Genomic DNA, 26,445 nt, shown 5'->3' with positions numbered 1-26,445 from the left:
GCTTGTCATATGTTTCAACATCGAAACATTTGGTTGTACGAAACCCACTGAAACTGGCTTAAACACAAAAGGAAACTGGAATGAGGCTATTTCATGGAGCCCAAGGGCAGGAAGTACAGCTGCAGGTGATAAGGGATCAGAAGCAGGAACCAGGAAGACATGCAGAACCAAAGTAGTGTATACAACTTGTGTGCACCACAGATCTTATCTCTGCTTCTCTCTGCAATTCTATTTCATTCTTCTCTTCGGAAACCAGCTTTCTCTCATCCCTGGGTACATGAAGAAAGGGTGGTGTCTCCATTCCAGGAGGTCTTCGACTCCAAGCATGCAACAAAGTCTGAGTCCCAGCCAGCCCATCCCAGTCCATGAATCAGCTTCCCCCAGGACTGACGCCCCATCCCTCATCCAATTAGCTGAGGCCAAAAGACTAACTCAAATACTATGAACATGCCCACCTGGCAAGGGCCTGGGGAGGGACCTCAGGGCAAGGAGACACCCCCCGCCCACCCCGGCAAAGGTCTCTACAATATCTCTCCTGCACAGTAGGCCAAGGTAAAACAAGAGAAATAGTCTCGGCAAACACAAAGGGAGGTTCTATTTGGTTTCTTAGCAGTGGCATAAGCAGCAAGTCTTTTTTTTTTTTTTTTTTTTTTTGCCATTCCCTGCACCAGGCATCATCCTGAAGGCCGGAGTGTATAGCCCCCGTTTTGCCCCTAGAGAAACAGAAAGAGCAAGTGTTTTTCTTCCTTCCTGACCAAACCTCAGTAGCTGGATAAAAGATGATTAATTCTGAGTAGTGCTGGGATCGCAACAACACTGTTTCACTCATAACAAACAGGAAAAGGATGCAGACAAAAGAAGAAACTGGGTCTCTTGAAACATCCAGAAGACAAGTGAGGGCCACTGGCCTAATAAAGGAGAAGGGGCAGGGCCTGGCAGTCCCACCTGCTCCCTGGGCTCAGGACCCTCCACCTTGACAAGCAGCAGCCAGGCTGAAGGAACTGTGAGCTCAGCCTAGACTAGGAACAGCCATTAACGATGACATGAGTAACGATGGCCAGTCTTTCGAGGAGACATAAAGCCTGCTCAGCAGCTGTGGATGGGCACCCATGCCAGTTTGCAGCAGGCCCCTCCCACCTCCCTAAGGAGGCCAGCCAGAGTGTGGTAATGAAACTGCACATAGTGGAAATGGGATCTAAATGAGTTTAAACTGATTTATGTTAGCTTTTGTAAAGATTACTCGATATCTGGAAAGTGCTACCACTGTGAAATAATGTCGACAATCCTTAAGACCTCCGTCTAATGGTACTTGCACAGAATATTTATATTCTTCGTCATGGGAACAAGGACCATAATGGATACCATTTTTGTTTTATTAGGGATGCATATTTAAATTAATCTGCTATTTGCCTAAACAATTAGCTGCTTCTGTTTGTGTGCACAAAGCCAAAATTGCAATTAAGCTTCCATCAAAAAGATAAGTCCCAACTAAAACTGTCCCGGTGGAGTCGTAAGAGCTCAGGGCAGAACTTTCCAAAATTACTTTTTAGCATAATGGTAATTATGTTAATTGCCTGAAAGGTAAATAACTGCTGAACTGGTTTTGGAAAAAAAACACAATTGGTATACTCCTCCCTCCCCTTTGATCTTTTCCATGCACCACAAAATTTAAAACAGGTTAACAGTTTTGAAGGCCACAGACTAGTTCCTTCTGGAACTACAGAGCTGGTCTTGTGGTCTTTAGTGGTTTCTTGATTAGAAATTATTTCAGCCACGAGCTCCCATCCTCTTGAGCTTGCACAATAAACACCTGAAGCTTGGTGTCAACTTCATGATCGTTAAATAGACAGGATCAATTCACTGTGTTCAGAGATACTGAATGAAGTTGACTCTTTATAGACAGCTGGCAATCTCAGTTTCCACCATGTAAACAGGCACTTGCCTATCAGAAATTAAGCAGGAGTCAGAAGAAATTCTGCAACAAAGGAAAAGGTATTTTGACAAAAATTTTAAATATATCCATAGCACTTACTTAACACGTACCTCTTTGTTCATTAAATCCACACATCGCCACTCTGAAATCAGGCCAGAGACATAAAGCTAGCACAAAGTCGGACAGGACAAAAGAAGTTTTTGCTCTTCATGGAAGAGGTGCCGGTGGGAGATTAGTATCAGTGTAGACAAGGGTCACAAAGAACAGCTAAACCACAAGGGTCATGACAAAGGAAAAAGCTGAAGTTTCTTGTTACTGTAGCTACTGTGGCATGCCATCCTGCATTCCCGCTGACCACAGCTCTACAGCTCTGTTGCCTAAAGCAGACAATAAACAGAAAACATTCTGGAAGCTGCATTTTAGATTGACAAGTAAAAGAATCTGAATAGGCTTGTGGAGGTGGCGACTGGTTAGGGCATAAACAAAGCAGCGAGATCACCAAAGTAGAAACTGAGTCAAGAGAAGAGGAAGTAAGATTGAATATATTTAGTAGCTCTCAAATTCAAAGCAGAAAGAACACTTGAAAAAGAAGAATGAAAAATGACGAGACAGCAGACTGAAAAGGAGGCACATAGTGTATGTTAAGACTATGGCAATGTGACTAGATAGAAGAATTTCCAGTTAGCATCAAAGGAAAAACAGATTGATGGAGAAGGCAAAGAATTAGGACCAGCTTCTACAAGGGAAAATTTTAGAGGGCAGGTAATGTGAAAGAGACATCACTGTGTGCGCAGACTCAGACTGAGGCCAATTTTCTCTATAACCAACATAACATAATATAGACTCTATCTGGAAGAGATCAGCAGACACTGGTAGTAGTAGATGCCTCTAGGGAGGGGAGTGGGGAATCAGTGGACTGGGTGGTAGTAGATTTTAAAAAAATTGATCACTGTTGAAGCTGAGTGATGGGTACATGGGGGTGCATCATGCTATTCGTTCCATTTTTGTATATTTTGAATTTTTCACAATAAAAGAATTTTTTAAGAATAACAATTTGAAAGGCTATCACTAACAAAAGTAAAAATACCTTAATCTGTGTTTTACAAACGTTTTCAACAGCCACACTACAGACTAAATGTCTTCTCAGATCTACGGTGAAAATTCCAGTGATGACATTTTGCAGCCTTTAGAAATCTCATTCCAAATCCTCAAAAAAAAATTTAAATTATACTATCAATTAATTCCCTTTCAAGGAAAGTAATAAATGGCTCAAATAAAAAGCAGGGAAAAAAGTTTACATAAAGATTTAGATTATGGTGAAACTACAGTCGGTTCTGAGTTACTTAACGCCAAATAAGAATCAGAAGACAGAAACCACAGACAGTCTAACATCTCACTTGGGCCTTCAGATGCCAATGCAAATCTCCCCAACATATAGATGGTTTTGCCACAAGGCCCCTGATGTCTGGGATGGGGCTCTTGGGTCTCCCTCTCCCCCATGCCCACAGAGTGGATCACGTGGATCACAACAGCCCAATAAAGACAGAGACTCACATGGCCACCTGCCTTCCAGACCAGTGCTCTTCAGATTTTTTGATTACCTCCTGAAATGATCTTGAAAAACAAGGCCTTCTTTTCCCATTTTATATATGAAACCGATAAAATTTTTTTTTGTCATAAGTTGTAAGTAGTGGCAAAAACGTAACTTCTGGCATGTTTGTAAATGTTGATATTTTAAAATAAAATGGCTACACTATTCTTTAAAAAGTATTCTTTGGGAGGCTGGGCGGGGGCAGATCACTTGAGGCTAGGCGTTTGAGACCAGCCTGGCCAACATGGTGAAACGCCATCTCTAATAAAAATACCAAACAAAAAAAAAAAAAATTAGCCGGTTTGGTGGTTGGTGCATGCCTGTAATCCCAGCTACTCAGGAGGTTGAGGCAGGAGAATCGATTGAACCTGGGAGGCGGAGGTTGCAGCGAGCTGAGATTGTACCACTACACTCCAGGCTGGGCAAGAGAGTGAGACTCTGTTTTGAAAAAAAAAAAAAAAAAAAAAAAGGATCCTTTGGAAACAAAATACCAAAGACTAGATACTCATCATCATGCATTTTTTTTTTTTAAGAAAAGGGGAGGTTGCAGGGAATAGCTCGAAGACAAACAGCAAGATATAGAAAAAAGAAATGCTGAGGATCCCTGATTATATAACCACCACCAAAACAACACAGGGGTACCATCTACTCTCAGGCCTCCAAGTCAGTCAGACAGCAGAAAAGGGGCAAGCACATTCTTTCCTAAGGAATCATGTAACATTGTTTTTAAATGGCATTAAATTGCTATGGGAAAAACCCAATCTTATTTAATACTGTAATTTGATGTCTTTTTTGATTTTGAAATAATTTCAGACTTACAAAAATGTTATAAAAACTATGCAAACAGTTCCAGTATAGCTTCATCCAGCTTTCCCAAATGTTAACCTATTACATAACCATAGCAGAATGATGGAAGCCAGGAAATTAACACTGATGCAACATATTTAATCTACAGATTTTATTTGCATTTCACCTGTCCTCTTAGCAGCATATTTTTTCTGGTCCAGGATCCAATCCAGAATTCCACATAGCATTTAGCTGCCATGTCTCCTTCATTGACTCCAATCTGGGGCAATTACTCAGTCATTCCTTGTCCTTCATGACCCTGACACTTTTGAAAAGTACTGCTCATTTATTTTGTAGGCCTCTCAATTGTCTGCTGTTTCCTCATGTTTAAAATCAGAAGGAGTGTTGTGCCTTTCCAGTGTATTATGTATCAGGAGGTACATAATATCAAAGTTTCATTACTGGTCATGTTAACTATCATCACTTGGTTAAGGTGGTATCCGCCAGTTTTCTCTACTGTGAAGTTACCATTTTTCTCTTACGGAGTGATGATTTCACACCATGGAAATGTCCTGTTACTCACTGCCGTTATCTGAATGCTGTGTCCCCCCACCACCATTTCAGTGTTAAAATCCTAACCCCCTAAGTGATGGTACCAGGAAATGAGGCCTTTGGGATGTGATGAGGTCATGAGGACAGAGCCTGAGAGCTCCTCTGCCCCTTCCACCATGTGAAAGAAGGCACCGCTTGGGAGGAAGGGCTCTCGCCAGACGTAGAATCTGCCAGTGACCTGACCTTGGACTTCCCAGCCTCCAGAACTGTCAGAAATACACTTCTGTTGTTTATAAGTCACCCAGTTTATAGTGTTTTGTTATAACAGCCCAAACGGAGACATTCATCACATTGATTTTAACATCCACTGGTGATTCTTGCCTACAACAATTATGATTATGGTGCATGCCAAACGGTGGCTTTCTATTTTCATCATCCCTTCCCATATAGCAATTGAAATACTACTGTAAGGAAGAGCCATCTCTTCTCCTTTATTTATTCAATTATTTGTTGATACCAATATATGGACTCATGGGTATTTATCCATAGGTTATAATCCATTACTATCATCATGTTTTGTTGTTCAAGTTGTCCTTCCTTTAGCTCTCAGAAGCTCCAATTTAGTTCCACTGTCCTACAGATGCCCTACTCTCATCTTTTTATTTATTATCAACATCCTTACTTTCGGGTCCCATAAAATGTTCCAGATCCATCTTGTATTAATCTGCCCTAGCCCTTGTTCTTTTTATAGAAGAACATTTAGAAATCAAAATCTGGGCACTAGCTGTGCTTAATGTTACCAGGGTAGCACAATATATTCTTTTTCTTGGAGGCAGGTGTCACTCTGTCACCCAAGCTGGAGTGCAATGGCATGGTCATGGCTCACTAGAGCCTTGACCTCCCAGGCTCAAGTGATCCTTCTGCCTCAGCCATGCTTCATTTTTATTGGATGACAGACATAGTGAATTTTACACTGCTGGTTGCTAGCTTTTGTTGTATTCTACAAAATAGTATGGAAGTTTACTCTGATGCAAAATTAAGACACTCAGAATTGGCTGGATCCTTTTGAGGCCTGCTTTCCAACTTTTTTGTTAGGGGATCCTGAGCGGCTTTTAGTCTAGGGCTGACTTAGCCCCATTACTAAAACATGGCACCCTTCTGAGGATTCCACTCAACAACCCATGAATTATGAGGTCTTTCTACTCTCGGGGAAGTACAAACTACTCTTAGCCTCATGTGAGCTCCAAGAATTGTTGTGCCTTCTCCTTTCAGGTAGTTCTTTCCCTGGTTCAGGTATTTCCTCTTACACATGTGCAGAGTAGGACTCAGCCAAAGACTCGAGGGAATCCTCAGTCAATCTCTGGGGTTCTCCCTCTGGGAGCTCCCTCTTCTCCAACACTCTGGCCCACAACTTCTATCCACCTTGGCTTCCCTGAGCCCTCACTGGGGCCTCCTCAAGTCAGGGAGGCCACCAGACTCTGTTTAGGTCCCCACTCCCTGTCTGGAGTTGTTTCCGGCTGGCGAGCTGGTGTAACTGTGGGCCCACCATGTTTGTTCTCCTCCAAGAGATCACAGGTGTGGCTACTTATTTTCCAATGTCTAGAAACCATGGTTTAATATATTTTGTCCAGTTTTCTAGCTAAGGCAGAAAGATAAATCCAGTTCCTGTTACTTCATCTTTCTCAAGAACATGTTATTTTTTATCTTTTTATTTTGAAATTTCCAAAATTACAGAAAAGCTGCAAGAACTTCTATATACTCACTGTCAGATCCCATTGCCAATTGTCCCAGTAACATTCTTTGTAGAAAAACGACCCAAGCCAGGATGACACACTGCACTCGGTTGTCATGTCTCTCTTCTCTTTCTACCTGGAATAGTTCTTAAGACCTTCCCTGAGTTTCATAATCTTGACAGTGCTAAAGAGGACAGGCTAGTCATTTTGTGGAATGTCCCTCAATTTGGGCTTGTGTGGTATTTTCTCTTGATTAGATGGGACTGTGCACTTTTGGCTGGAATAATATCACAGAAGTGATTCTGTGTTTTTCTCACTGCATCCTGTCACGTGGCACAGGATATCAATTCTATCGTTACTGATGATGTTAAATTTGACCACTTTATTAAGATGGTACCTGTTAGATTTCTTGACTGCAGAGTTACCTTTTTCTCCCTTTTAATTAATAAGTGTTTTGTGGGGAGATTTTTTGAGACCATGTAAGACCCCATCCCTCATCCCATTCTTACACTCTGGTTTTAGCCTCAATTGATTTTTTTTTTTTTTTTTTTGTCTGAATCAGTTATTACCATGATGGTTGCCAATTTGTAATTTTCTAATCCCATCACGCTTTCTGCATTTATTAGCTGGCATTCTACTGTAAGGAAATTTTTCTCTCCTCTCTTTTTATTTATTGATCTGTTAATTTTTATCACGGTATACTCATATATTCCTATTTTATTCAATGGGTTGTAACCTGTTGTTTTCAACATTGATTTTGATACTCCAGTTGTCCCAGATTTGGCCAGTGGGAACATCTTCAAGCTCACTTATGTGTCCTTGTGACATGTCATCATCATTCTTCAAGCACTTCTTCACTTCAGTGCAATCAGATGGTCCAGGCTTACTATGTGATTTTACTGCCCCATCCCTGGAGTCCACCATTTCTCCAAGCATCCCTGGTTCCTTTTAGTAGAAAGTTATATCTTCAAGAGTTGGACACGAGTTGTCCTCACTGCTACTGGACTGTTGCTGCTCTTACACCTTCTCAGCAAACAAAGCCAGGACACACATAAATGTATATACGTACAACATACATGTACATCTCTGTTTACTTCTCTATCTATATTTAACACCATAAATTCCACACTGATGCCTCCTATTCCAATCCAGCCCCACAGGATTCATTCTGGCCATCCCCTTTCCATACCTGAGCCTTCCTTCTCCAAGCATGAGAGAACTGGCTCCCATGAGCCTTAACATACTTACCTCCTCAGTCTCCCTGTATGCTGCCAAGCTCCCAGCCCACTGCCTCGCTCAGCTTCCCTCTCACACTGTCCCAGGCCCCCAGACCACCTTTCTACTCCACTTGAGCCCGTTTAATGGCTTTTTGAATGAAAAGGCAAGCAAGCAGATGCATTTTGCTTTTCAAACAAAAATATATTCATTCCACAAATATACTCACTTCTAGTTTGATCAAGCCCTGGGGTTCAGAATGAAATAAACGCCACAACCGAAACTGCACACAGTGAAAGGGAAGTTACATTCTCTCACTTAAAATTCTATTTATCTTCCTCGAGAAAGCAAATAAATTCATGCTCAGTTGTCATTAGGTACACTTAAGAACTTGGGCAATTTATTTCTGAAGTCTAAACTAGCTCCCAAAAGCTACCTTGTGCTACTATTGCTTCTTTCAGTTTGTAACTCAACTGTAATAAAATAGAACAGCTACTGTGAATTTATGCATCTGAGTGTCTATTATTAAAAATCAGTTTTCACTAAAACCACCTCCAAAAAACCAAAAGAGTAATACTAAATCTTAACAATTTAATGTACCACATTTTTCTACAGGAGAAAAATACTTCAAATTACTTTCACTAGTAACTTCAAAAATGCATAGATATCCCAGAAATTGGTCATCCATTAGTCTGTGCCTACTAGTATACTACGGTGCCTTTCCAGTGTTTCTTAACTTTGAGGGCTTGTAGATCCCTACAAATTAACTGTGGACACCCCTTGGTGTGAAAAACAATTCATGACAAGGTCAATACGGGCATGCAGGTGGTTACTTGGTACCAACAGCCTCAAACACAAAGTGTAAATTCCAGTACTGAGATCCCACAGCACAGTTCAGTCATGGGGTCAAAAGATCTAGTTTATTTTTATTTTTTAAGATTACTATAAAAACAAAAATACAGATTAAAAAAAAATTTCTACAGATCTCATAGCTCTCACCCAAAATCCAATCTGTGGACTCTCATGTGAGGCCCACTGCCCCATTATTCAGATAGAACACAGACTCTACCCAGAGCATGTATCATTTCAAGCTCCTGTCACTGAGGAATAGAAAAAGCTTTCAAAGAGCATTTGTATTCAACAACCTCGTCCAGCCCCTAATACAGTCTCTATGGCCTGTCTGTGAAACAAACCCTAACATCCTAGATGTGCCAGGTAGAGGCCAACTTAAAGTTCAATGCCCTAAGAAGGATTCCTTAAACACCGAAACCCCTCAGTTCAGATTTCTGCCTTTGTTTTTGTTCGTTTGTTTGTTTTTTGACTGGGTCTTGCTCTGTTGCTCAGGCTGAAATGCAGCAGAGCAATCATGGCTCACTGCAGCCTCAACTTCCAGGGGTCAAGTGATCCTCCCAGCTCAGTCCGCCAAGTAGCTGGGACCACAGGTGCACCCCACCATGCCCAGCTAGTTCATTTTTTGTAGAGACGGAGGCTCACTATGTTGCCCAGGCTGGTCTCAACTCCTGGGCTCAAGAGATCCTCCCACAGCACTGGGATTACAAGCCTGATCCACCACACGTAGCCTAAATGTTTTAATTCCCTTCTGAATGTTTAAAATGTGAGCATTCCTAGTGTTAAAAAAAAGTTTACGTTTATAAACATACCCTATCTTTTACAAGGAATATACATGGTGTGTTTTTTTGTTTTTTGTTAGAAAAGTGTCTCATTCTGCTTTGTTTGCAAAGTGTACGAATATGAAGACTGGACCTAAAGGGTGAGTAGGCAAAGGTACCAGGCAAGAACTGATTATTGAAACTTTTAGGACATGACTGACTGGAAAAGAAAGGCCTTGAAAAAAATCAAGTTCTCCACAATCCAGTCAATTGCCTTAGCCTTCTCCCAAGCAATGCTTTAACATGTTAAGAATCCACTTCTAAAACTTCAATGTTGGGGGCAGGGGGGTAGTTGTATACTGCATTCAAAGGCCATGCCATCACATCCAAATGTCATCATCAACATACAAACAAAAGATACAAGCAAAACGACTGAAGAACTATTTTTTACTAAAAATAAAATCTTAATAAAACTTTAGAAGCACCTAGTCTCCACAGTCGTCTAACTAAAACATGGTCCTACTGCTCACCGCTAAAAAGCAGCTTGGAGAGAACCCCCCCTCCCCCCGTCCATTGTTGATATGTCAGTAAATGAGAAATTATAGTCACCTGGGCCCCGGACAGCCACAGTCCCGGGCAGCCACAGTCCCGGACAGCCACAGTCCCGGGCAGCCACAGTCCCGGGCAGCCACAGTGCTGGACAATGGAGCATGTGTGTGTTCAGACAATTGCACTGGGAGCGCTGCGGAGGTGGATAAGCCACTTTGCTGTGCTTGATGGCACCGTATAAAGAGGACTGCTGGCTGTCCCATCCAGGCTTCCTCATGCTAATATGCACCAGATCGCGTCTCTCCTCTCTCCACTGAGGGGGACAAATAAAAACTTCTTTGCACCTAAGAAGTGTATAATCTCATTTCTCACCAAAGAGTGAGCTTTCAAGACAAACTCTGTGACCAGGGAGTGGGTTTCGAGCACACTGCCATTCCCTAATGCTGTGGCATGAGGCCAAAGGCAGGCAAGCATGGAGCAGATGGAGTCCTGGCAAGGTCTCCGCCGTCCCTGCATTAGCAGCATCTGCTCATTACTCAGAACCTTCGCCTGCTTTATCTAATGCTCCAGGAAAAGCATTTTGATTTGATTCATTTCGGTATGGTAACGTGCAACACAATTAGTGGTAAAATCAAACTGGAGGATGGCCAGTGCTGACAATCGGAAACAAGGCAGAAGAAATATGAGGCCAGTGGGTTGGAATTCAAAAAATCACAACTGTGGATCACCTTGCCAAATCTCTACACCCCAGGTGCGTGTACAGTGTTCCTACGGGGCAAAGAGGCTAAAAGGGATGCAGGGATGACTCCCTTTCCCCAAAGCAGGTTCCATCTCCCCCTCTGGATACGATTCCCTCCACTGAGAATGTGCGTGTAGACCAGCAAGGGCGTTTCAATGGCTACAGAGCCTCACTTTGGCACAATCAGAGAACTGAAGTTCATTAACTCATTTTATTATCTTATTCTTCTTTTCCATGTCACAAATTTTAGACAGCAGACCCCACAAGGTAAATTTCCTTTTTTGTCATGTTCCTGCCTAAGAAGTGCCAGTTAGCTGCTCCTGGAAAGAAGCAATATAAAAATGTGGGTTTGATTATTTGAATCTGTCTTTGCCCAGAAGTAGCTATTCATGAATATATTGGTGTAAATACCATAGTGTCGATCTATTAAACTGAAGGGGGACCAAAGATGACACCACCTGAGGTCTGCGGAAAAGAATAGAACTTGTTGTTTATCACAGAAACAGTAACAACCCGAATCAGACCAATAAAACAAGCTCAGCATGAGAGAGGAGCAGAGAAACACAAGGGCTCTAAAAAAGCAAGAGCCCTTAATACCAAAATGAACTTGAAACGAATCAAAGATTTCAATGGAAACACTGCAGCCTTGGAAGCACTATAGATTTTACCCAGGCATTGAGTAATCATCTTCCCAACCATGACGTGAAACCCCAAAGGACGAGACTGACAAGCTTGATGTAAATGTAAGCTGCCAGACAGACCAACTGAAACAGAGCACAAAGTTCAGAAACAGACCCAGATACAAAGTGAATTTCACAGCTACAAGCTTATAAAGGCAGTGCCTTAAACCAGTTAGGTAGAAATGGGCTATGCTGGAAAAAAGATGTACTTGGAACCATACTGCATACTAATCCAAGACGAAGCTGTCAAGATAAAAATATAAAAAATAAGCCATAACAGTAACAGAAGAAAAAGAAAGAACTACGAGTAGCAGGTACACATTTTTTTCTTAAATTTAACCTTTCTCACACTAAGAGAAATGTAAGTTAAAACTACACTTGATGACCATTTCTTCTCAAACTGATGAATACCCAAAAGCTGGAAACATACTTTGTTGGCAAAACTGTGAGGAAACGGGCACGCTCTCATGGCTTGCTGGTGAGAGCATAAAATAGTAAAACTCCATTTGCATTTACCCTGTAACCCAGAAAACAATCCTCCTTGCGCTTGCGTGAAAGGTCATCTTTACAAGGTTTTTCACTACACCACTGTAATGGCAAACACAATACAACTGTCCTCCAATAAACCAAAGTGCTTATACACAATGGAATTACCATTCAGGCGTGCAAACGGGGTACTCTCTACACAGACATGGACTGCCTTTTAAGATATGCTATTTAGAGAAAAAAGTCAAGGTGTGGAATCATATAAATAGTATGCTGTCTTTTGTTTTTTGAAAAGGGGGCAATAAGAATATACACACTCATATTTGCTTGTACTTGTAATACTAAAATACAAGGATATATAAGAAAGTAAAAAATATGATTACTTATGAATGGAGCAGACAAAAGTGGGTGGCAGCATGATTTCTCAATACATAACTTTATATTATTTTGATCTTTGAACCCTAAAAATGTAGTAATCAAAAACATTAAATTATAAAATAAAACCCACTCACTTATAGATTAAAAAATTAAAATCGTTCACACACACCAAGTACTTTCTAGAAAACAAGTCCATTAAAGAATAAATCACAGGCCAGGCGCAGTGGCTCACACCTGTAATCCCAACACTTTGTGGGGGCCAAGGCAGGCAGATCACTTGAGGTCAGGAGTTCAAGACCAGCCTAACCAACACGGTGAAAGCCCGTCTCTACTAAAAATATAAAAATTAGCTGGGCGTGGTGGCAGGCGCCTGTAATCCCAGCTACTCGGGAGGCTGAGGGCCGGAGAACGCCTGAACCCAGGAGACAGAGGTTGCAGTGAGTCGAGATTGCACCACTGCACTCCAGTCTGGATAACAAAGCCAGACTCTGTCTCAAAACAAACAAAAAAGAATAAATGACATACTGAAAAAATATCGGAAATACATATCGCAAAGGATTATTTCCCAAGCTTTCTTTTCAGTCAGAAAAGATGACAACCCAAAGGCAAAATGAAGAAAGACAGGAACAAACTATTTGCAGAGGAAGAAATAGAAACAGCTAACAACACACAAAGAAAAGATGTCCACATGTGATTAAAGAAAGGCAAACAAAAACGATAAAATGCCATTTTCACCTGTCAGTCAGTCTCACATACTTTTGGTGAGTCTAAAAACTGGTGAAACCTTTTTGGTTGGCAATTTGGCAATAGTTATCAAAGCCTAAAGCAGCCATAGCCTCCGACCTAGCAATCACTGCACCTCACCCCACGGCCACCCTTGGACAAGTCCATCTTGGCGCTCGTTCAAGCATATTGCTTGCAGCACTGTTTTCAGTAACAAAAATGAACAATTCAAATGTGCATCAATGAGGGTCCTAATAAATAAACGATGGTACAGCCACATAATGCAGTACTACACAGGCATTAAAAAGAATAAAGTTTACCATGTAAGTGTGAATACAGAAGACCACCAAGATGTGCCATAAAGTTATTTAAAAAAAAAAAAAAAAGTGTATAAAAGTATATACAGCAGGACCCCTCCATGAGTAAAATGTGAGAGGGCCTGGAAATGGGACAGGGAGGAATACCTCGACTTCTTTTTGCATACTTTTTCTTTGTCATTTTATATACATTTTTGCTCTGTTTGAATTCTAACTATGACTTAAAAAAAAAAAGAATATAAAATATATTTTGGCAATCAATTGCTAAGCATTTACCAAAGAAAGTAGATTACTAGCCTGGCCAACATGGTGAAACCTTGTCTCTAGTAAAAATACAAAAATTAGTTGGTTGTTGTGGTGGGCACCTGCAATCCCAGCTACTCGGGAGGCTGAGGGGAGAATCGCTTGAACCCAGGAGGCAGAGGTTGCAGTGAGCCGAGATGGTGCCATTGCACTCCAGCCTGGGTGGCAGAGCAAAACCCTGTCTCAAAAAAAAAAAAAAAAAAAGTAGATTCTTTATCATGCCTACGTTGTTTTCCCAAGATTTCTGTGCCACAATAGGGGATGAGGGAAATGAAGACAATTCTAACAACATAAAACCAGCAGCAGCACCCCTGCACATGACCTCAAGCTGTATTTTCAAGCTCACGAGATGTGAGACATGGGCTGCAAATCAATTGGGCGCACATTTCTATAAGAGTCTTTATGTCCAGGATTCCATAAACAGCATGACCACCGCAGCACGGCCCTGGAGACACAATCACAGTTCTGGATTCACTGCTGACTTCACCTACCTAGCTGAAGTAGGTTTTTGCACCTCCGTTTCCCCATCTGTAGAAGAGTATGTGTGTGCACATTCGTGTGTGTGAATGGTAGGAGATGGCTATTAGATGATCCTAAAACTGTATGATTCTAACTTAAAAGGATTGCAATCTTTGCATAGGTATTTTGGAAAAAAAACTCATTGATAATTTGGAAAGTAGCAAACATGTTTAAGCTGTTCTTATGGTATCTATCCAGGGTCTCAATAAATATATGAAATATCAATTACACCACAGAAATAGCTTAGCTGAATTTCTATAGGCTGAAAAGGAAATCCATCAATAGTGTCTACTAACATCAAACCAACATCACATTGCTAAAGTAATTATATAAAATATAAAAATATTTTCAAGACCAGGCGCAGTGGCTTATGCCTATAATGCTAGCACTTTGGGAGGCTGAAGCAGGTGGACAGTTTGAGCTCAGGAGTTCAAGACCAGTCTGGGCAACTTGGTGAAACTCCATCTCTAAAAAAAAAAAATACAAAAAATTAGCTGGGAATGGTGGCATGTGCCTGTAGTCCCAACTACTCAGGAGGCTGAGGTGGGAGGATCGCTGGATCCCGGGAGGTCAAGGATGCAGTGAGCTGAGATAGTGCCACTGCACTCTAGCCAGGGCAAAAAAGTGAGACCCTGTCTCAAATATATATATAGGTATATATATGTAAGATCTCAGCCCTAATTTTTATTTTTAAACAGCACATGGGTATAAAATTCCCCATTAGCTATTTTAGTTTTGTCCCTCTGAGCCAACTGCTAATGTCACAATGACTCTGAAGATTTGCAGTGGTGCCATGACATGAACACTTAACATTCTGAAATATGTTGTGGTCCCAACTTTTGGGCAAGTGGGGTCATGAAGCTTGTGGAGATTCAACACTTCACGATATAACGGAGGATAGGAGCATGAGAGGTGGGCATACTGGATATCATGGCCATTGAAATGACCATGACAGCCATACACTGTCAAGAGTTTCTTTATATAGGTAAAGCTAACTTTAGACTATTCCCACCTAGTTCCAAAAATCCATAGTTGTTCATGTTCAAAAAGAATTCTACCAATGTCAAAGAGAAAACATATTATTATCAATTATCTTGTATAGTATATTAAGTGCCAGGAAAAGGTAGGCATTGACTTTTATTTTTCTGTATCCATATTTGTCAATAGATGATCTATGTCTATCCCCTTTTTGCTATTCCCTTTGGGTTGAGCAGAGGCTAAAGGAAAAGTAGGCCAAGTATATTTAATATTTTACATCAAACAAGTTATTTGCTTAAGATGCTTTGGCCAGCCCTGTGTCTGGCACTAGCGCCCAGCCTGACAGTTCCAGTAGGAATTAAACACCAGTTTTAATGGGTGCTGTGTTCCAATGCCTACTAATGCATTGACGGTTGTTGGCCAACTTCTTCACATAAAGGCAAAAGTGAGTGTGTGTGTGTGAACATGTGTGTGTGCCCACGTGTACGTATGGAGGGATTACAGGGGGGAGCCGGCCACAGCTGCTTAATTTTTGTAAAGCTTTTTTTTTCCTTAATAGGGAGGAGGGTTGTGGTTACTTACCATCCTCATAAGCTGCTACTGCCAGCGAGCTGTTTATCCTCACAAAGGAGACATTTGGCTGCATTCCAGGCTCGTCCTCCTCGTCCTCGGATTCCAGGAAGGGGGCTACGTAGTCCCAGGTGCGGGTGTCCCACACTCTCACGTCCCCTGATGTATATCTGGAAGAGAATGACACACTTGGTTCCAAAAAGGGATTGAAGAGCAGGGCTATGGTGGGGAAAATGCATAGAGCCTTACAACAACAGACAAGTAAGAATCGGGTGGTGTGGAGCCACTCCTGCGGCACTGTTTAGATGAGTGACTCCAACAGGAGAAAATGTCAACTAGATGACAGAAGGCTGTGAACACGCTTCACATTCTCACAGCACAATGGTGACAATCTCAAATGAGAAAACAATAATAAGACATGGGTAGCAAGATCTCCTTGGTTTTCCTTTTACACTATTACAACAATCTGCTCCTACAAGCTCTCCCACTGCAGGGATCACTCGCAGAAATTTGTATAAGCCACACTATTTACCCACAAACACACACACTCGCTCATACGAAAGACAGAGATGCTGCAGGGATACTCAGAACTAATGGTCTTACAGGCACAGGCTTTCTAATACCTCATCCATGCATCAGATTTGACTGATTAAAGTCCCTAAAGACTAATTGATTTGCTGAAACAATTAAATCTTGCCTTTAGCAGCCAGACAATGCTGCCTGCTCGTGAAAAGCTCTTGCTGAATGCACGACACTCCCTGGTTTTGCCCACTTAGAAAACAGAAGTACTCACTCTCTCCTATGACTAGTGCCACTCCAACAAATGACTCCTTCCATCAAAGCCAGGGCCAGGCTGAACCTACTCAGACACGAGGCCCCCAGGATGATAGAATGGCCAGATAATAAAGTGGGGTGCTGCCCGTCACCAAGGTATTTAAGCTATGTTGCCTATGTCTGCTGCGGAGGGTTTTATTCCACTTGCAAAGCAATTGAGTGTTATGGGGGAAAAAGGGGTGAGAAATGCCTTTAAGGGCCTCATGATAGAACCACACAATCACAAAGATAGGCCAAGGATTTAAGGGGTTTCACAGTCTTCCTGAGGCCCTAGCCATAGTTCCTGCAGGGTTTCTTTGGCGAGTTGATGCGATAACCTCTGAGATTCACTGAGTCACTGAAATCTATGATGTGACACATTAGTGAAGTAGCTATAGAAGATCAACCTGGAATTTCTTGGTTTTCGTTTTCTTTTGTTTGTTTTTTTGAGACAGGGTCTCACTCTGTCACCCAGGCTAGAGTGCAGTGGCACAATTTCGGCTCACTGCAAGACCTCTGTCTTTCAGGTTCAAGCAATTCTTCTGCTTCAGCCTCCCGAGTAGCCGGGATTACAGGCATGCACCACCATGTCCGGCCAGTTTGTTTTTTCAGTCTTCAGTAAAGATGGGGCTTTGCCCCTAGCTGGTCTGGAACTCTTGGCCTCAAGTGATCCACCCACCTTGGCCTCCAAAAGTGCTGGGATTACAGGTGTGAGCCACCACAACTGGCCTCAGGTGGAATTTCTTATAGAGAAGTACTGTGATTCAGGAGTGCTTTGTTTACTAGTAGTACTGCACCCAAATTCTTAATCTACAGTAAATACATATATTGCACAGTCCAAAGGCCATTCTGTCACCCCAATTCCTTGGTTGGAGAACTTGGCTGTCTACCTGCAGCGTGGCACCCAGAGAGTGCACAAGTGGGATAAAGAGCCAAACGGGAGAGACATGCTTTCTGAACCTGGCCTGCTATGCCTCTGGGTTGACCACTGATCCTCCAGTAAGCAGAAACACAAGATGAATGTCCTTAAGCCCAGCAAAGTGCAAGCAAGGGCAGATACTGAGATCACCCCAGCCAAAGCATGGCCACTGGCCCCCAGGCTCTCCAGGCAGCGGTCAGCTCACCCTTCTGAATGAGGAACCCTACACCAGAACACATACCATGGACCTCACTGCCCTCAAAATACCGGGCTCAGTGTGATACCCTGAGAACAACTCAGGCCATTCGCTGGAGTAAGGCCACTTGCTTAGCTACAGAGACACAACAGATGAGACATGTTTGAACGTCTAGACTGTGGGACTAGATTCCTGTGGTTAAATTCTATGTAACAGGAACCAGCCAATTCAGGAAAGATAAGAAGGATGGCAACGCCTTTTGGAAATACAGAGATGGTAAGTGAAAGATAAAGTGAATTCAGATCAGAAAAGTAAGGCACGTTGAGAAAAAGAAGTACATAAACTAGGAAACTGTATTTCCTTCCTACCAGTCTCTGTCCTTCTGCTTCCTGCTAACCATGTGTCACACCACACCAGCAGTCTGCACACTGTTTTCGGTGGTGCTCCCACAGGGGACACAGTGGGGAGGCAAGGGTGGAGAGGAAAGACGGTTTAGGTGGCCTCAGCTCCAGCCTCCCAGCTCCCTGAACACAGAGTACTGAGCCAAAATGACAGCAAAACAACAAAGCTTGGAAAAAAGTGCTTTAGCTGCTGAACCAGACAATAGTGAGCTGTGAAATAGAAACTGTTGAGCCCGCTCCTTACTCAGGGAAAGAGGAGAGAAGGAGGGCAGGAACCCCACAGATAGCAGCACTCTATTCATATCTGAGGGGCTCCTGGGCAAGCATTTCTCCCACAGAGGAGGGTGGTCCACTCACACTGTGACTCCACACGTCTAAAATCAAATGCTTCAGCTCATGGCCAAACTAGCCGGTGTCTGAATTCCTTATTTTTATCAATGGGATCATCAGTCCCAGGTCACTGGTACGGAAGGAGAGGGGCCCCTTCAACATCGCTGTAGCCCACTACCCACACCACTATATATACTCAGGTGCCAAGCTTGTTCTGTTCTGCTCATTCCCAGAGAGGCCACCCTGGTCCAAATCTCCCAACACCTCACATTCACACCCGACTACCACAGGCTCCCTGATTCCGAGCTGCTTTCATTCAGTCTTCCCCCACAAGCCAAGCCCTTCAAAACACCTGACTGCACGAATCTTTCTTCTGGAACCACTTCCTTTCTCCCTCACGTGCCACACTACACTGCACTACGATCTACCTTGATGGCAGCCTGGATGTCTCCCTCATGGCAGTTGTGGGTGTCTGTGATCATCTCACTGTTCATCTCCCTACCAGCTTGAAGCTTCTGAGCTCAGGGCCTAGGTTTTGTTCACAGCTGTGCATGCAATGACTACAACAGTCAGACTAGAACAGTACTTGCCATACACCCCGAGAACCCTCTATAAGGTCTTACATCTTAACACCTTATTGAATTAAATTTTAATTATGAGACCTACTGAAAAAACTCCACAAACTAGCTTCCACCCCTCTCCCCAGCCTCATCTTCTACTCTCCCTTCACACAAGCCAGCCTCCAGAGAGGCTCCCAAATGTTCTTGCCTCTGAACTGATTCCCTGCCCCACCTTCCTGCAGTTCTTCACCTCCTCATCTCCCAGCCCAGTGGGGTCCAGCCTGGGCTGCACATTAAAATTGCCTGGAATGCTTTAAAAAGTCCAGATACAGGCCAGGCACGGTGGCTTATGCCTATAATCCCAGCACTTTGAGAGGCTGGGCGAGGGGGTGTGGGCAGATCACCTGAGGCCAAGAGTTCAAGACCAGCCTGGCCAACATGGTGAAACCTCGTCTCTACAAAAAATGCAAAAATTAGCCGGGTGTGGTGGTGCATGCCTGTAATCCCAGCTACTTGGGATGCTGAGGCAGAAGAATCGCTTGAACTGGGAGGTGGAGGTTGCAGTGAGCTGAGATCGTGCCACTGCACTCCAGCCTCCCAGACCAAATAAATCTGACCGTCCGGGGATAGAATCAGGTATCAATGTTTTCAATATACAGCCAAGATTGAGAACCACCAACTCAGCCCAATCCTACCAAACCCTCAAGGTCTACTATAGGCCCTCCCTTCCTCCATGAAGCCTGAAGCTTTCTGACTCAACTACTATGCCCTTTATCTGAAGAAACTGCTTTTACTACTACAGTCCATATGCATTGATCGTCTCCTCAACTTGACTGTAAAGTCTTCAAGAAGGCCCTACCGCAGTGCCATAGCCTCCATCACAGTGCCTTACACAGAGTTAATCATAAATAAATGGTGACTGAAAGGGGGTGTCCGCAGGTAACAACCTGACTGGCTTGAGGGGTACCTCTTTATTTCCACTGCCCACTTTCCAGTGGTAATGATTAGTGAAACACGCAGAATGCACACACTGATGTGCATTAGACTGCTTCCACTTATTTCCAAACTGACTGAAAACTATAAAACAGGGGATAAGCTAGAAATTTTCCATATATCTATTTAAATTAGCTTCATTCTCCATGACCAAAAGGTATGATAATAACAAAAATGTTTTGCTGCAAAATGACTCAGGAGGTAAAATATAAAAGGCTCTACGTCTCCTGTATTGACAGGAACTGAGGCTAAACATCCTACTGCAGCAGGTACTGTGTTATGACTCAGCAGCGGGCTCTCAAATCTAACCTAAGTGAAAGCCACAATAGCATGGGAGGCAGCCTCCATGCTAATGAACTTGTGCTAAGGAAACAGACATCTTCGGTAGGGTAAAACACAGGTTGGGGCAGAGGGACCTGGACCAAACCTTAAATGTGATCTAAAAGTGCTTAACAACATTGGCCAGGAGAAGCAAGAACAGATAACGAAAGGAGGCAGGAAAAAAAGCTGATTTTTCTCCAGAGCTCCAGATGTCTTTATCGCTGCCTAATGACAATTACACTCAACCAATTAAGATGCCACTATGACAGTTACATTGTCAGTAAGCCTTTGGACCCCAATGTTGATGACTCTCTAATTAGTGTTTGTGCAAAGTACAACTGCAACTAATATACTAGCTGATGTAAGAACACTAAGGAAAAACTGAAGAAGAAAGAAGTCTCTTCCAAATGAGGATATGCCCCAGCCCAGTGAAGCTGTGTGCTCTCCCAGTCTTTCCTACACTTGGCAAGGTTGAGTTTACCTCTAAATAAATAGGTCGGAGACCACAGCTGATTTTTGTTGAAAGAATGGGAATAGAGCCTCTCTCGAGCTCTGTGTGCCAAAGGGATTGCCAATTTAAAACGATTTACCACCAAAGAGCTTTCATTAACTAGTAAGTTTCCAATAAGCAGATTACTTATTTGGACTAACAGACTAGAAGAAGAAGGAATAAATACTGTACAGCTAAAAACAACCTTTTTTCTTCATAAGTATCCAGCAGCGTTTCTATTTTGTTCCATGTGTCAGTTCTTCTTTGCTAAAAACAAAATTTTTAAGGCCCTTCCTAGCAAGCTGGGAGGTGGTTTTGATTTAAGAACACTGAGAAGTAAGGTTAAGTGACTTATCCAGGGTCACGAGAAACACTTTAGTGGCACAGCTGGGATCAAAATGTGCCCCAGGTTTTTCTCAATCACTGCTTAGCCAACAAGCCACTCTGCCTCCTCAGATGACACTGTCTTTAAACAAATACTGCTTTTAAGAACCACCCCCATTTAAGTGCAATATAAGGAATTTATTGTTCTCAATATTGTGACTCAGGTTTGCAGGACACAGCCCCTGACCCTAAGCCATCAATTCGACCACTAAATTGCAACTGAAAGGCAAGAAGCCAACAAAAAAGGCTCAGTATGCTGGGAGCAGGACTGAGGGCTAAGCAGGTGCAACCTGTGCCTCCCAGGCCTGCTTCTCAGGGCATGCAGAAGAACATGTGGAACCATTAGTAAGACTTCTCTCTCTACAGGATCATACACAAACAGCCACTCCCAAACCAAGTCACAGTTCTATTCTGATCAGGCACCCAGAGCAGCCAAGAGGGGCCCTGTTATGAGGCTTCAGGCCAGGAATAGCAAATGGTTTCATTTGTGTGTCAAATCCAATATGTAGTAGTGGCTGCCTAGAGCTCTGTGTTGAGAAGGATTCTGAAGCTGTGTTTCATCCAGTTTACCAGAAAAACAAACGCAGTAATGGGTTATTCATGATCGCTACTGGCTGGGGAGTGAGGAGGGCAGCATCTCTGCCCCAAAGAAAACTCCACCGGGCCAAGTCCTAGTCATCCTTCCGGGTTCAGGTTGAAAGTCATTTCCCAGGAGGAAGCTACCCTGATGCTAAGCCTGTACGAGGTGCCCCTCCCTAGCATGTCATGGCACCATGCTCCTCCCCAACCCTAACACCTCCCACAGTGCTCTGTAAACACCAGCAACTGGATCCCTTACCAGCCTATAAACTCCCCATGACCAAGGGGGTTGTGTGTGGTATTCATCCATGCTTAGTGGGTGTTGACAGAATGAATGAATCTGTTGACTTAAACCCAGAAGATGGAAGTGGTTTAAAGCCTACTGAGCAATCAGGCAGGGGCTCCTAAAACGACAGTGTCCACATTTCAAGAAACATTCATGCCCTTAACGTGTAAAGGTTTAAAGAACTATTCACTTGCTCCATATTTTCTTCAGTAATACCAAAGAATACCAATCAATAAAAGCAAGAGTATTTACTATTTTCTATGAAACATGACAGGGTTGTATTATGCAATTAACAAAATGAACTCAATCCCACAGTGCAGAGTCCTTCTGTGGAAATGCACTACAACAAACATCAAGTGGGGCTTAAGACGCATCAATTGAAAAATAATGAACGTCTTAATGGACCTTATGAGATACATGCACTACACACTTAAAACTGTTTTCCATACATCTTGGTTAATCACAATCAATAGAGTCAGAGTCAATGATGATTATGCAGAGTTATTGTAGCTGTGGCCCTTCCCATTATTCCTCGGAGAACCAGAGATGGATAAATGCAGTCATGAGTTCACCAGTATTTATTAAGGATATTCTGGAGCTCCTTCATTAAAGATATAATAAATGTAATGCTCTCCTCTAGTCACTTATCAATATCTTACCTCAGACTTATTTACCAGAAGAGCATGTATACCTCACAGCAGAAAATAAATAAATTTAAAAGTATTTTTAAAAAGAGGTCCCTAACGGGTAATGATCGAATTCCTTATGGGGAATAGTCCAATGTCACAATAAGCAGCAGCAGAAAATCTATACACAACAAGGTTTAAAGGAAAACTGTTAGGGGAAAAAGTTTTTTTAAAAAAGGAGAAAGATGGGAAGCATGTCCTTAGTAAGTATATATGGGCAACATTTATCTCACACAACCTTCTACCTATGTTATTTACAAAGCGTCTGTTATCTCAAAAGCCTCAAAGTAATCCACAGGCAGTATTTATTTTTTACACATTCATATAAAACTAAGAGAGTGCTGGAAACAACATCCTTGAGGGCTTCAGTTTCTGAATAGAAAATATTTTTAAATTCAGGGCAAATATGTACATATTCACATTAAAGCTACTATTCATATTTTGGCATGGTATACAGTTGATAAAAAGGTCCTTTTTAAAACAAATTTTTTTTGAGACAGTCTCGCTGTCACCAAGCTGGAGTGCAGTGGTACGATCTTGGCTCACTGCAACCTCCACCTCTCGGGTTCAAGTGATTCTTGGACCTCAGCCACCCAAGTAGCTGAGATTGCAGGTGTGTGCCACCATGCCTGGCTAATTTTTGTAGTCTTGGTAGAGAAGGGGTTTTGCCATGTTGGCCAGGCTGGTCTCGAACTCCTGACCTCAAGTGATCCACCTGCCTTGGGTTCCCAAGGTGCTGGGATTACAGGTATGCCACTGTGCCCAGCCAATAACAGGTACATTTGTAATTACTGGAAAAGGCAGAGGACAACATGGCTAAAAGCAAGGTATTTCAAGTTACCTTAAATGACTTTGTTTATTTTTTGGAGATGGAGTCTCACTCTGTTGCCCAGGCTGGGGGGCAGTGGCATGACCTCGACTCACTGCAACCTCCGCCTCCTGGGTTCTAGCGATTCTCCTGCCTCAGCCTCCCGAGTAGCTGGGACTACAGGCACGTGCAACCATGCCCAGCTAATTTTTGTATTTTTAGTAGAGACAGGGTTTCACCATGTTGGCCAGGCTGGTCTCAAACTCCTGACCCTAAGTGATCCACCCACTTTGGCCTCCTAAAGTGCTGGCAGTACAGACATGAGCCACTGTGCCTGGCCTGTCTAAAATGATATTTTCCAATACTTCTTAAATGTAAAACAATGATAAAATTCCACTGAAGGGCCAACAGGCAAACTGAACCAACCAAAGATTCAGACACCAATTTTTCCATATATAAATCAGAAGCTCCAAATTTTGCTTTCTGTCTCCAAAGAACCGGAAACCCTCTCACTCTGACAGCAGGTTGGATGAATGGGGCTCAGAAAAATAACAACATATTTGAATCAGGTCATGTCTGGCAGCTGAAGCAGCAGCCAGAGATCAGCTGGTTGCTAGAGAGGTATAGGCAGTTTTGTTTTGTATCTACTTGGGCACACTTGCCTCAAAAGGAATGAAGCAAAAATGGGACAACTGAGTGTTTTTAGGGAAAGAAGAGCGCTAATATTTTGCAACAAATGATACAGTGCTCCTTCCAACCACACTTGGCAGAGGAGAAACATGGATACACAGTCCTGCTCCTTCCAATAAAGGCAGGAACTGCAGGCTAAAAAGGCAGAAATCAGGGGAAAAAATATTTAGGAGTAATGAAAAAAACCTCAACACAAACAGGGTGCTTGATGTTTTTTTAAAACCAAAAGAGGGAAAATGTCCTCTCATGTGAATAGAAAAAGGTGTTTTCTTATGCCAACTAGAGTGCTTTAGCCTTACGAATCTCAAGTAACAATGAGGAGGGAGTTTATTGCAAAACATCATACTCCTGGGCATCTGATAAAAGCTTCTGGTGAGCTAATGGCTTAATGGTTAGCAGAGCTGGCACAAGGCCTCCAAGGAGCTCCTGGTTCTACCTGAGATGCACTTTTCACTAGGTGGCTCTCCTTCACTACTTATGGCAAACGACACCTAGTCCTGTACCTCAGGTTTTATACTGTGACTTTTTTGAACTCATGATGTCATCTGATTGCAACACTCGGCTTCCAGAGGGCAACTGGGGAGAAGGAAGACGAGAACAGTCTAAGCATCACAAAACAGAACAGGAAGGTTTCCATATACCCCTTTCTTCTGTTCTTTCTTCTCAAGAATAAACATATAATTTTCAAAACATTCTAAAATTCTAAGAGCTGTTACCACAATAAATCAAAGAAACAAAAGACACGTTTCCTGATCACTTACTATCAACTAACTTTCTAGACAACCTCTCTGCTAAAACACAAGGAAAACACACACTAAACCTTGCTAGCATTTCTGGAGGTCCAGCAGATCACCGATAAAAATGCAGACAGGCGTTGAACTTTGAGAGAAAGACAGGTGACTGATTCTGTAGAGATTGGTGACTTGTGAACACAAATATTTCTCAAGTTAAAGAAATGAGAAATGTTCGCTGAAAAAGCAAAGTAAAAGTGGTGTCTGAATGGCTCAGCCGCAGTTGAAGGCACATCCACTTCTCTCTCTAGCAAAGAAAACAACGGGTGCAGGTCTTTTCTGCGCTGCTGCATATCCCTGCTAAGTGGTCAAGTGACAGCAGAGAAAGGCAAGAGCGAGGGCCAGAGAAGGTGCTCAAGGAGGTAATGGAAGCCCAGAGTGTGGGGTCGCCGAAAGGGAGTTTTCCTTTCTTACACACTTGCCTCAAAGTTTCCTGGGTCCTGGGAAAGATGTTAGACTCTGAGGGCACAAAGATGCTTAACACAAGGCCGCCACCATTTCAAAAGGGGAAAGTCAACAGGACCAAATGCTGCCAAGAGGCTGGAGAGGACGAGCCAAGAAAAGGCCATTGGTTTGTTGAGCAAAAGATCACAGGGGACCTCTGAGAGTGCAGTGCAGTAGGGCTGGGACGGAGCCAGGTTAGATGGGGAGGAAGGAAGAAGGCAGGAGGCATGGGCTCTCACTATGTACAGCACTGACAGGAAGATGGCAGGGATGGTTTGGAGACTTCAAGTCAAAAGGTTAGATTGCAAAGAAGCTGAGGGCTACAAAAGCATTTTTAAATAATTTATTAATCTGGAAAATAAAAATTCATTCTCCTGAATCCAGTAATTCTGCTTACAGGACTCTAGCCTAGGAAAACAATCAGGAATGCAAGACTAGGAGACAATAATGAAAGAACTTTAACTCTCTATTTTATGCACTTATATAGAATTTCAAGTTTCTACAGTAGCATGTGTCTAATCATTTTAAAATAAAGATTTGTAGTGCTAAAAAGGAGAAAAATTTGCAGACATATATACATAAAATATGCATAACATCCATATAACAAAACACAGGAAATGACATTAATGTTCACTATTAGGGGAATAAATAGGGAAACTGGGGTATAATTATCCAAAGCGTTTTTTCGACAAGTCAAAGAAAGTAATGAAAAATATACAACACGAAAAAAATTCATCAGTTTGGTGAGGGAAAAAGGCCACAAATTTAACAAAGGCTATAATCACATTATGAAAAAACATGCATAGAAAAACAGACTGAGAACCAAACCAGACACATGGGAGACCTTAACAAAGGTTGTATTCCATGATAGAATTTGAGTGACTTTCTCTTCTCTACTTTCTAACACAGTTGCAAAACAACATGGTTTTTACCACTGCTTTTGTTTTTATTCTTTTTACTTTAATTTATTTATTTATTTATTTTTGAGACGGAGTCTTGCCCTGTCACCCAGGCTGGAATGCAATGGCACAATCTCAGCTCACTGCAACCTCTGTCTCCCAGGTTCAAGTAATTCTCCTGCCTCAGCCTCCC

At 42.5% G+C, this 26,445-nt stretch overlaps 1 protein-coding gene across 1 annotated transcript in view; it reads right to left on the bottom strand.

The window, feature by feature from the left end:
* The window catches only part of FBXW8 (F-box and WD repeat domain containing 8), a 119,367-nt gene that overhangs the window by 47,297 nt on the left and 45,625 nt on the right, over positions 1-26,445 (bottom strand). The window contains exon 6 of the mRNA XM_011964541.1: positions 15,675-15,832. Coding sequence (XP_011819931.1) covers positions 15,675-15,832 — 158 coding nt within the window. The remainder of the gene's footprint in view (positions 1-15,674; positions 15,833-26,445) is intronic.

This window comes from Mandrillus leucophaeus, unplaced genomic scaffold, assembly GCF_000951045.1.
Source record: "Mandrillus leucophaeus isolate KB7577 unplaced genomic scaffold, Mleu.le_1.0 Scaffold7, whole genome shotgun sequence".
NCBI classification, from domain to species: Eukaryota; Metazoa; Chordata; class Mammalia; order Primates; family Cercopithecidae; genus Mandrillus; species Mandrillus leucophaeus.
Note: the sequence above shows the minus strand (reverse complement) of the source record. Positions and strands in the feature narration are given on the sequence as shown.